At 42.6% G+C, this 10,160-nt stretch overlaps 2 protein-coding genes and 1 long non-coding RNA gene across 3 annotated transcripts; 2 read left to right on the top strand and 1 right to left on the bottom strand.

The window, feature by feature from the left end:
* Positions 1–494: 494 nt before the first annotated feature.
* Positions 495–5,335, top strand: bzw1a (basic leucine zipper and W2 domains 1a). Its single transcript, XM_076094942.1, has 12 exons — positions 495–623; positions 1,614–1,687; positions 1,778–1,954; positions 2,131–2,225; positions 2,326–2,391; positions 2,528–2,663; positions 2,784–2,893; positions 2,994–3,164; positions 3,510–3,656; positions 3,975–4,113; positions 4,204–4,326; positions 4,681–5,335. The coding sequence occupies exons 2-12, from the start codon at positions 1,624–1,626 to the stop codon at positions 4,710–4,712; spliced, it is 1,260 nt and encodes a 419-aa protein (XP_075951057.1). The 5' UTR covers positions 495–623; positions 1,614–1,623; the 3' UTR covers positions 4,713–5,335.
* A 1,437-nt stretch (positions 5,336–6,772) lies between these two features.
* LOC142953071 (basic helix-loop-helix transcription factor scleraxis) lies at positions 6,773–7,979 on the bottom strand. The gene is made up of 2 exons (XM_076095141.1): positions 7,413–7,979; positions 6,773–6,808 (listed from the first exon to the last, which is right to left on the bottom strand). Exons 1-2 carry the CDS (start codon positions 7,977–7,979, stop codon positions 6,773–6,775), a joined length of 603 nt encoding a protein of 200 aa, XP_075951256.1.
* Positions 7,980–9,163: 1,184 nt separating this feature from the next.
* On the top strand, positions 9,164–10,070 carry LOC142952917 (uncharacterized). The gene is made up of 2 exons (XR_012954743.1): positions 9,164–9,355; positions 9,795–10,070. It is a non-coding gene; the product is annotated as an uncharacterized LOC142952917 (long non-coding RNA).
* The last annotated feature ends 90 nt before the right edge of the window (positions 10,071–10,160 follow it).

Genomic DNA, 10,160 nt, shown 5'->3' with positions numbered 1-10,160 from the left:
AAATGATATTAGTGTATGTTAACAGTTCAAGCTAAATTGGGGCTTGTGGTCCAACAATGACACGGATTACTGTTTGTTAAATATATAGTTGTGTGAGGTACTTATCCATGGTTAGTAGATGGCAGTTTAAATTAGAATTGGCAATAAATAAATACAATTAAACTAAAAGAGACTCTCAAAATATATAAGCATAACAATTACACATACAGATAGAAAACAGTAATTCAGTTATATTTAAAAATAAATAAATTGCCTTGTAAATCTATCAAATTAAATATTCAGTGATATAGTTGTAAAATACGGGGCAATAAATAGTCTACTTATCCTTCCTTGCTCCCAAAAACAATAAAAATATATATTATATATTTTTTTATAATATATATGTGTATTTAAAATATGTACATATTATTTTATTGTATATTTTTATAATATATATATTTATTTAAAAATACATATTTTATGTGTTTTTTTTGTGGACCGGAAAGCCCCTTTAACTCGCGCATGCGCAGCGGGTGGAGTCTGCGGAAGTCCTGACGGAGAGCTCTTTTGTTTTGGCCGCTGAGAAACTCGACAGTGTAGTTTCATTCACCTGGTTAAATCGTTGTTTATCTGCACTACTTTCGGTGAGTACTCGTATTGTCACATTCTCGCTGCTGTATCGCAGCTCAACCTCGTCGCGTAGACGCTAAAATGTCGTTTTGTTGACTGTAAAATAACGTTTTTGGGGGAATGTTAGCTTAGCGTTAGCCACATTGTGGCTAAGCCGCGCATGGTGAGGCCCAGAGCTAACCGATGCTAATGCTACATTAAGCCAGCTGTAGAGTGGCGAATCCTTGATGATATATCTTGTCCTCCACCCCTCACAGATTCACAGAAACACTGCTGATGGAGGTTTTATTTCTGCAGCATGTTTGATTTATTTAAACTAAAAACACAATAGCTCCATTGTACCACCTCGAGCTGTCTTTTGTCTGTTTTGTCTTCATTTCCGCGTGAGTTGGACATTTTTAAAACCCTCTAATCTGGCTCTGATGACTCAATCAAATACAAAAAAAATTCCATATTGTATAAAGATGGAGATAAAATATTCTGCATATTCCCCAAAAAATCCCAAAAATAAATAGTCTCAAAAAATATATATTTAACATTTACACATTTAAATATAGGTTACAACTATATTTAATTTATTCATTAGAAGGCTGATTAAATTCCTTAATAACTGGTAGTTTTTACACATGTACAACATATGTCATATATATATATTATTATTTACTTATTGGTTTATTTGATAAGGGACAGTGCACATTAATAAAAAAGAGGCTATTTTTCACCTGTATGTTACAAAGTCAACCTAAAAACAGAATATAAGATTAAATGTACAAAGTTCTGCAACATTATACTGCACTGTCAAGTACTTCAAAGAGCATATACACTACATATACTTCTATTTGTCTTCAGGCTTTAACATTTAAACTTGTGTAAGAATCATTTACAGTCGTGATCTCATGACATGGAGCTCAACCAAGTTACACCCACAGCTGGCATAACTGAAGGGAGCGCTGTGTATTGTTCACTCGTGTGTAAACATCTGTAATTAAACATCTGTCCTTCAGAGTGTCTTTTATGAGTAATCAAAAGCAGCAAAAGCCGACGCTAACTGGCCAGCGGTTCAAAACGAGGAAAAGAGGTTTGTGCTGTTTGTCGTGTTTGTCGTCGTATTATTCCTGGAACGTGTTTGTTGTTTACTGACCCAACACCTGCGTCCTGTGCTCCACAGATGAAAAGGAGAGATTTGACCCTACTCAGTTTCAAGAAAGTATCGTACAAGGCTTGAATCAAAGTGGCTCTGATTTGGAAGCGGTCGCTAAGTTCCTCGATGGCACTGGCGGCAAGCTTGACTACCGGCGGTATGCAGAGACGCTCTTTGACATCCTGGTGGCCGGCGGCATGCTGGGTGAGTTAGAGATGCGTTGTTTACGTGTGCATTCAAGTCTTCAATTTGCCTGTAAATAAATAGATATTAACACTGTTTTGCTTATGAATAATATTCATATAAATACGATGTAGTTATTGAAGCATGCCGCTGCTGTTTTCTTTTTGCTGATATGGTGGTTTCTCTCTCTCCTGCAGCCCCGGGTGGGACTCTATCCGACGACATGACCCGCACTGAGTTCTGCCTCTTTACGGCACCAGAAGACCTGGAGACCATGCAAGCATATGCTCAGGTAGAAAGCACGAGGACTCCTTTTTACAAGACGTTTGATTTCATGCATGCGTTCAAGGACAGAATTAACTTTTATGTGTCTTTTTCACACCAAAAAACAGGTTTTTAACAAGCTAATCAGGCGTTACAAGTACCTGGAGAAGGGGTTCGAAGAGGAGATCAAGAAGGTGAGTGTCTGTAGTTTGTTTTTAAAAGTGTTAATGAATCTATAAAGCAGATTGTTTCCAGCTGTAAAAGAGAAAAGTTGAAGCTAAAGCCACACCTGCAGGGTTGTAAACAGTCTTGTCTTTCTGTGCTCTGTAGTTGCTGCTGTTTCTAAAAGGGTTCACAGAGTCCGAGCGCAACAAGCTGGCCATGCTTACCGGCATCCTGCTGGCCAACGGCAACATATCAGCCTCCATCCTTAACAGCCTCTACAACGAGAACCTCGTCAAGGAGGGTGAGGAGACGGCTTCCTTCTCTTTAGGTCCTCCACGAAATGTTTGTTCTGGATCCGCAGTCGGCACGAGAGACTCTTGTGTGCAGTGAGAGTGACACGACGTGTCTCGTTTTTCTTTAGGAGTGTCTGCAGCCTTCGCTGTCAAGCTCTTCAAGTCGTGGATCCACGAGAAGGACATCAACTCTGTGGCTGGCAGTCTCCGCAAAGTCGGCATGGACAACAGGCTGATGGTAAAGCAACTGTCCTGCACAAAATGTCGCATGTGTTTTGTTTTTGTGTCAGTTTCCTCTGCTTTTAACTCTTCACCTAAAAATATCTCTGCCCCCGCAGGAGCTCTTTCCTGCCAACAAACGGAGCTGCGAGCATTTTTCTAAGTACTTCACCGACGCCGGGCTGAAGGAGCTGTCCGACTTCGCCCGCAACCAGCAATCCATCGGCGCCCGCAAGGAGCTGCAGAAGGAGCTGCAGGAGCAGATGTCCCGCGGTGACCCTCAGAAGGAGGTGAAACTGACCACTTCCTCTTGTCTGCAAGCCCAGTTTAAAGTGTCGTTCTGAGTGTTATTATCGTGTTAAATGTCTCAGTTGGTGAAGGTGTGAATGTCATTGTTCCTGTTTGGTAACAGCGTTTTGTGTTTTACAAACTTCCTCATTATTAACACATTTGTCAGCGTTCAGACGAGGTCATCGCTGCCCAAACTGCATCGTTTGTAAATGACACAGCAGCTCTTAACTCCGACCCTCTGTGGGTTTTAATAACTTAAGTCCGTCTCCATTTCCCCCTTTTTGACTGATGAAGTGACATTCAGAGACTTTAACTCAGCGCTGTTTTCCTCCCCGTTGGTTCAGATTATCGTCTTCACCAAAGAGGAGATGAAGAAGTCCAACCTCTCGGAGCAGGCCATGATCAGCATCATCTGGACCAGCGTGATGAGCTCCGTGGAGTGGAACAAGAAGGAGGAGCTGGTGACCGAACAAGCCATCAAACTCTTGAAGGTAAACCACACCGCTGGGGTCCTGGAAGTCCTTTACATGCTCTGAATACAGATAAATAAAGCTCAGGTTTTATTAAAGCACATACAGTTTATGGAGTACAACGATGTTTAATCGAGGAATAAAGTGACTGAATTTCAGAGGAGCTTTCACGGTATGAAACTTGTTTTATTTTGGCGGGTTCCACCCTGACGTGGTGGAGCTCAGTGCTCGTGTGAAGTTAACTGTTGCTGTGATTCTCACGGAAGGTGTGAAAGCAGCAGCACTCTGTAAAGTACAGCAGGAGGAACGACGACACGCTTTGTAACTTTCTCTCCGCAGCAATACAGCCTTCTTCTGAAAGCCTTCACCTCCCAGGGTCTGTCCGAGCTCAGCCTGCTGCTGAAGATCCAGGAGTACTGCTACGACAACATCCACTTCATGAAGGCCTTCCAGAAGATCGTGGTGCTCCTCTACAAAGGTCTGTGTCCCGATAACCTAACCGCTCTGTTTTAGGATCACCGTCAATAACTAAACGTGTTGAATGTTTGCCGTTTTCTCCTCCTCGCAGCCGACGTGCTGAGCGAAGAGGCCATACTGAAGTGGTACACCGACACACACATGGCCAAGGGGAAGAGCGTCTTCCTCGAGCAGATGAAGAAGTTCGTGGAGTGGCTGAAGAACGCCGAGGAAGGTAAGACGATGAATAACAACACCCTGATGCAATAAAGCCGTTTAACAGCAGATGGTAAAGCTTTAATCGAGCTGCGACGTCTTTAACTTTACAAATACTTAGATTAGATTATTCTTTATTTCATTTAAAAGCTAGTTCGATACTTTATTCTTTGCTCGAGTACGTTAATAAAAGACGAGGGATTAAAAAACAAAACATGGAGAAAAATCCACTCTGTTGGAACTGTACGTTTGCCATAAATGCAAATCATAATTAGGAATATGTAACGAAGAAATGCATGAAGTCTTCACATTGAACACTAATTAGGATGTTAATGCAACACGTTAACGAAGGATTGATCTGATTCCTCTGCAGAGTCTGAGTCTGAGGAAGAGGAGACGGACTAAAGCCTCCGACGCCAGACGAGCACTTTTCTTCTTCTCAAAGATAGCAGCAGGAGCTTCTTTTCTTTCCCCCCCCCCCCCCCCCCCCCACACACACACACGCACACACACACACACACACACGCACGCTTCCACCACTCTAACAACTAAACTAAATTTCTAAAGTCCTGATTCGTAAAACGTTTAGTCGTCGTGCCTCACAGTGGAAGCAGAAAGCGATGAATACTCCGCTCCTTGGTTATTATATTTTGGGTGTTATTGTTGTACTTCCTCTGTAGTTTGGATACGAAACATTCCACGTGACGTCGACGGCCGCTGCTCGTACGATCCACAACGGAGATTTGGTCTTTGCGTTCTTTCGCCGATGAAACTGCGATTTTTACCAACGTTTTTCTTTTACTTCTTCTTCTCCCCTTTTTGACTTTTGCCCGGCTCATGGTTTGGCTGCAGTTGGGTCCTAAACTCCGACCACTTTCTTGACTTTCAGGGTATTTACCTGTTCCACGTGTCAGAAGACACGCCCCTTGTAAGATGCCTCGCCAGCTAACTGGTTATTATTGGTTTCTACTTTCTTCAATCTGATATGAAGCGACTTTTTTTATGAAAATAAAGATTATTGAAATGCTTCCACTATGTTCTGTTTTTAATGCATCTATTATTCATTGTTGTCATAATTATGACTTTAAATGTTTGTTATTGGCCATAACTTGCTTCTTAAACTTTGTAGGAATGTGATGAGTCGGCGGTTTTTAAACATTTAATTCTGTTAGAACTCTTTATTTTATATCGCCATCGGTCTAAAATCACCTGTAGCTGTTAAAGTGTTCGTTGACATAAAGTAGAAACACTTTGAATGTTTGCAGACAGAAAACAAAAAGACGCTTTGATATTATTCTCATTTTTATTTGTATTGTACAAAAATACATTTCTCTTCAAGCAGCTTCAGTACTTGCGTTGTGCAAAGGACACAAGCGTCCTGTATTCAAGTACACGTTTATACAGTCATGTTACACATTAGGTTAGAGGTAGGCCTTCATATTTCATATTTAAAACATCGGTCTGAGGTAGTGTGCAACGTTTCCATCCGTATGTGCTGTATCATAAATATCAAGGGATCCCGCATGTAGAAGGTTTATAGAGTCTCCAGATTAGTGCAGAAGGCAACCCGATGCATTTTACCAAATGTCACAAGTGAGTGTGCAACAATGCAAAAGTAAACATTTCACCACGCTGCAAATGTCTGAAACAGCTGAGAGACAAAGAGGTGAAGTAGTGTCCCGTTCACGTTGAGGATTTCCTAATTGGGAAAAGCTTTAAGGCTAACAAAGCGTCGCTGAAACCTGAAATTTGAGTTACTTATAAGGTTTTGTAAGATTGATTTCCACCTCTGTATTCAAGCAGCAATAATTAGGATTTAAAACTATTTGGATTGTTTAAAGAAGTAAATATCAGGTCCAATAAAATCACTTCATATTTACAAAAAGCTCTGTGAAATCTCCTGACTTTATCCAAAATGACAAATATGCATCCTGTCTTTTTCTCCCGTCGCTGGTTGTTAAAGACATTTAAAAAGCTGCAGGAGATGTACACATGTTGGGCTTTTTGTCGTATTCAATCGCGTCTAGAGTTGTCAGTGTTGATGCAGTTACAGCCGTCCACCACTAGAGTCAGTTGATGCTCCTTTAATTAAAGTGCGCCTGAATAATAGCGATACGTCTGACGGCCCTTGAAGGCATCGTTGGCGCCTCAACTGACAGCAACCGCTGCAGTAGCTGCTCTTCAGTTTACTTCATGTGGGTTTTTTAGGAGATGTGTGGGGTTGGGGGGGTAGTTTGTACTATTTGTGGCATCAAAATAGCCCCCCGTCAGGTGCAACTTTACACATGAGCTCAGGTTACAGCTCAACCAAAACACAGCGGCACAGCGAAGTGAACAGAAAGTGCTTTTCAGTGTTAATTTCTTTCTCTCGTCCCAAAATAAATATATTTTTATGTATATATATGTACATCAACATGTAAACAGCATGAAGGCGGACTCCCCCGTCTGTCCGCTGCTGCTTCGCTTCACACAGCAGACGAGTGCTTCCCTCCATCTCTGAGCTGTGGAGGCAAAGAGACGGTCATTTTTACCACAAGCACAGTACAGTGAATGCACCACGAGATGAATCCTAATAACACTGACTTTTAGCCCCCAATTTCAATTATTTATTGATTTATTCAATTGTAAAAAATGTATATAAGTCTGCTTTAATATATTACTCTTATTTACAACTCAGTTATAAAATGACTTGAAATCTAAGAATCAAGGTTGATTTGTGTCAAAGAGATTTGACTTTATGAGACAAATGTGTAATAGTGAAAATACAGTTTTACATAATAGTGACATAATATTATATAACTGCACAACACGTGTGTGTAGAGGATATAACTGATCAGTGTCTTTAAATATGAATCATTTTTTAATATTTGCAGCACTTTTCCAAAAACATGTTGCTTTGTAGTTTCTTTTCATCCCTTTTAAAGCTACTTTTTCATCTACAAACTCTATCTGCTGTCATGTTCACCTTTACCAAACCACAGTAATCCACTGGTTTTGACCTAAACACCACCTGGAATTCTATTTCCATTATAGAGAGGATGCGTAATGCACATTACGCTGCGTAAAAAACAGCCCCCGTGCATTGTGCAATGCACGAGACACTACCATGTCACCCTGGTGCAACAGGTGCAAGAGGCCGCTCACCAGTTTCCTCTGGTTGCTGAGGCAGAAAGTGCAGATGGGCCGCAGCGAGGGCGCGCTGAGCGCCGCGGCGCCGTGCAGGATGCTTGGGTAGCCGAGGCACGGCTGTCCGTCCCGGCAGTCCTCCCCGAGCAGCAGCACGTTGGCCAGGTGTGAGATGTAGCTGGAGGCCAGGCGCAGCGTCTCTATCTTGGAGAGCTTCCTGTCGACGGGCTCGGTGGGAATGAGCGTGCGGAGCGCCGTGAAGGCCGTGTTCACGCTGTGCGTCCTGTCCCGCTCCCGCGCGTTTGCCGCCTGCCTCTGTTTGCTCGCACCGGCGACGCACGCGTCTCCGCCGCTGCCGCGTCTCCGCCTCCTCCTCCGTCTGCCCCTCCGGGAGCCGTCTCCGGCCTCCTCCGATGCCAGCTCCCCGTGGGGGCTGCAGTCTCTGCTGGACTTCCCGTCGGAGCTGTCGCTGCCGCTGTCCAGGTCGTCCAGGTCGGAGGCGAAGCCGTCGGGCTGCGCGCTGCGCTCACTGCCGGTGGACCTCATCCTGGCTCTGCTCTGGTCGGACTGGAGCTGCTGGGGCCGTGCGCGCGGGCGGCTGCACATCACCTTATCCTGAGGGTGAAAATAGCACCGGGTGGCCGAGCAGCTGCCGCCGATCCGGTGACCGAGGGGGTTTGCGCCGTCCGGCCCCCATCGGCATACCAATGCTAATAAATGACGGCTGCTTTCTGGGTCGCCAGCCCTCTGCGGAAAAGGGAAGACAGGTGGAGCCTAAAGAGAGGAGGGGAGGAGGGGGCACCTGTTGTGGTCTGGAGCAGCAGGTTTAAATTAGGCTCCCCTGATATGGGGCTGCCTTCAAGGCCAATTTCACTTCAGAAATATTGATTTTTGTTTTTGGCCAATATTCAGTGTTACATAAAAACAACAAACTCCTCATGCAGGAATTTATTAAATGTGTTAAATAGTTCAAAATAGTTCAAAACACTTTTCTCTTTCAATGCATTTGCTAAAACACTTAAAATAAATAAAGTAAATGTTATGCTTCACCTTCTTTCATCAATACAAGTGCAGTTTAAATAAACAGAAATGTAAAAATGTGCACCAGAAACGTTCAATTTATTTCACCAGAGCAGAACAAAATAAAATAAATATAATTTGATAAAATCTTTTTAGCAATGACCTCTGCTGACTTCTGCCCTCAACTCAATATGTAGTCTACTAATTGTATTATTAGAAAAACAGTATTTTATATTTGTATTTTTTTATATATATAAAAAAAATGTTTGTGTCCTCATTCAAAGTTTACAAATTAGATTTTTGTATTTTCTTTTAATAGACTTTAAAACTGGAGAACGTGTTCGTGTTTTAGAGACATATACATACTTTGTTACCTCGCAATTAAAATGTTTTCATCTCTGAAACCAGAAAGAAACAATTTTGAGTTACTTTCCATTTTCACCTACTTTATTCTTTAAATTACTAAATACTAAATTTTGGAATGCAGGACTTAAAGCAGTATTTGTACACTATGTATTACTTCAGTACTTCTTCTTCTTCATCAAGAAAATGCTGACGTTTAATGAACACAGTCACTTTAATTATTCCAGTGAAGCCAGTGCTCCTTCAGCACAAATTAAATCACAAATATTTCATAATATTTCACACAGTTTAATAACTAATAACTGTGTGTGTTTGTGTGTTTCCTGCCTGTTGGCGTTCAGGATGGAGGTTAACTTTGCTGTCTTGAAGCTCCCATTGAGTGAACAGTCCAGGTGGACACGTCCCGTCCAGAGTGCCCACCAGGATGGACCCCCCCCCCCCCTTGCCCAGTGCCATCTTTGGGGGTGGATATAAATATCTGTGAACGGACGATGCCTTGTGTGCGTTGCTGCAAAAGCTCGGGGCCTCCTTCACTTCAGGTTGTTTATTTCATTTCAGTCATATCATGGACTTAAAATTGAAACATGTTGACGTTCTCTCAAGTTCATCTGCATTATTGTGCAGTTTTTATGTTCTTGATATTGTTATTTCGCCACCAGAGGGCAGTAAAACCCTAATGATCAGTTCTAGAAGGTTTTTTCTTTTCTCCCCACGACTCATTTCTTGATGTCAAAGTCTACCTTCAGGGTTAAGCTTGAAACAGGAACAGATTCAGCAGATATATATCGTCCAGGCAAAAACATTGCTTTTATCGTTTGGGCTATTTTACTTCCATAACATGTCGTCGAGCGGAAAAACATCTAAAAGACACATTTAATATATTTGCATCTGTATATTCTCAGAAAAACTTCCTGTGGGTAATCAGCTGGGGGAAGTTTCATGGTTTAAGTGTTCACCTGTCTGTCGTGTCTCCTCCAGGTTTTGAGACAGACTGTCAGGGATTACAGTGATGGCAACAAACATCAACAGCAGACCCAGCTGGCTGCTCCTGCTGTGGTCTTAACAAACCGTCCTCATCAGCAGTAAGAAGTCAGCCGGCTCTTCAGTGCTCGGGACGGGAGGAATCCTAATTGGTGCGGAGCTAACGCGGCCTCATTAATCTTTTAATCCTCGTTTCCTCTCCGACCCGCTGGCCGTGAATTTGTCTGGACTCTGGAGCAAAGTCAAATGTTTCTCTGCTGCTGCCCACTCCAAACCCCCCCCCCCCCCCCCAAAAAAACCTGAGGGAACTTCTGCACACTGAAAAAACGTTTTCCAACCAATGCTGGCAGATTATTAGTACTT

Source organism: Anarhichas minor, unplaced genomic scaffold, assembly GCF_050575085.1.
Source record: "Anarhichas minor isolate MPS153535 unplaced genomic scaffold, ASM5057508v1 ptg000018l, whole genome shotgun sequence".
NCBI classification, from domain to species: domain Eukaryota; kingdom Metazoa; phylum Chordata; class Actinopteri; order Perciformes; family Anarhichadidae; genus Anarhichas; species Anarhichas minor.
The sequence above is the reverse complement of the archived record's forward strand: the minus strand, read 5'-3'. Positions and strand labels throughout refer to the sequence as shown.

What these genes read in the sequence shown, in the direction of transcription:
- LOC142953071 (XM_076095141.1), bottom strand. Translation starts at nt 7,979, where the DNA reads ATGAGGTCCACCGGCAGTGAGCGCAGCGCGCAGCCCGACGGCTTCGCC. An exon ending in TGTTGCACCAGGGTGACATG is followed by an intron (nt 6,809 to 7,412) that starts GTAGTGTCTCGT and finishes TTGCCTCCACAG; the next exon opens with CTCAGAGATGGAGGGAAGCA.
- bzw1a (XM_076094942.1), top strand. Translation starts at nt 1,624, where the DNA reads ATGAGTAATCAAAAGCAGCAAAAGCCGACGCTAACTGGCCAGCGGTTC. An exon ending in GGTGGCCGGCGGCATGCTGG is followed by an intron (nt 1,955 to 2,130) that starts GTGAGTTAGAGA and finishes TCTCTCCTGCAG; the next exon opens with CCCCGGGTGGGACTCTATCC. An exon ending in GCGGTGACCCTCAGAAGGAG is followed by an intron (nt 3,165 to 3,509) that starts GTGAAACTGACC and finishes CCGTTGGTTCAG; the next exon opens with ATTATCGTCTTCACCAAAGA.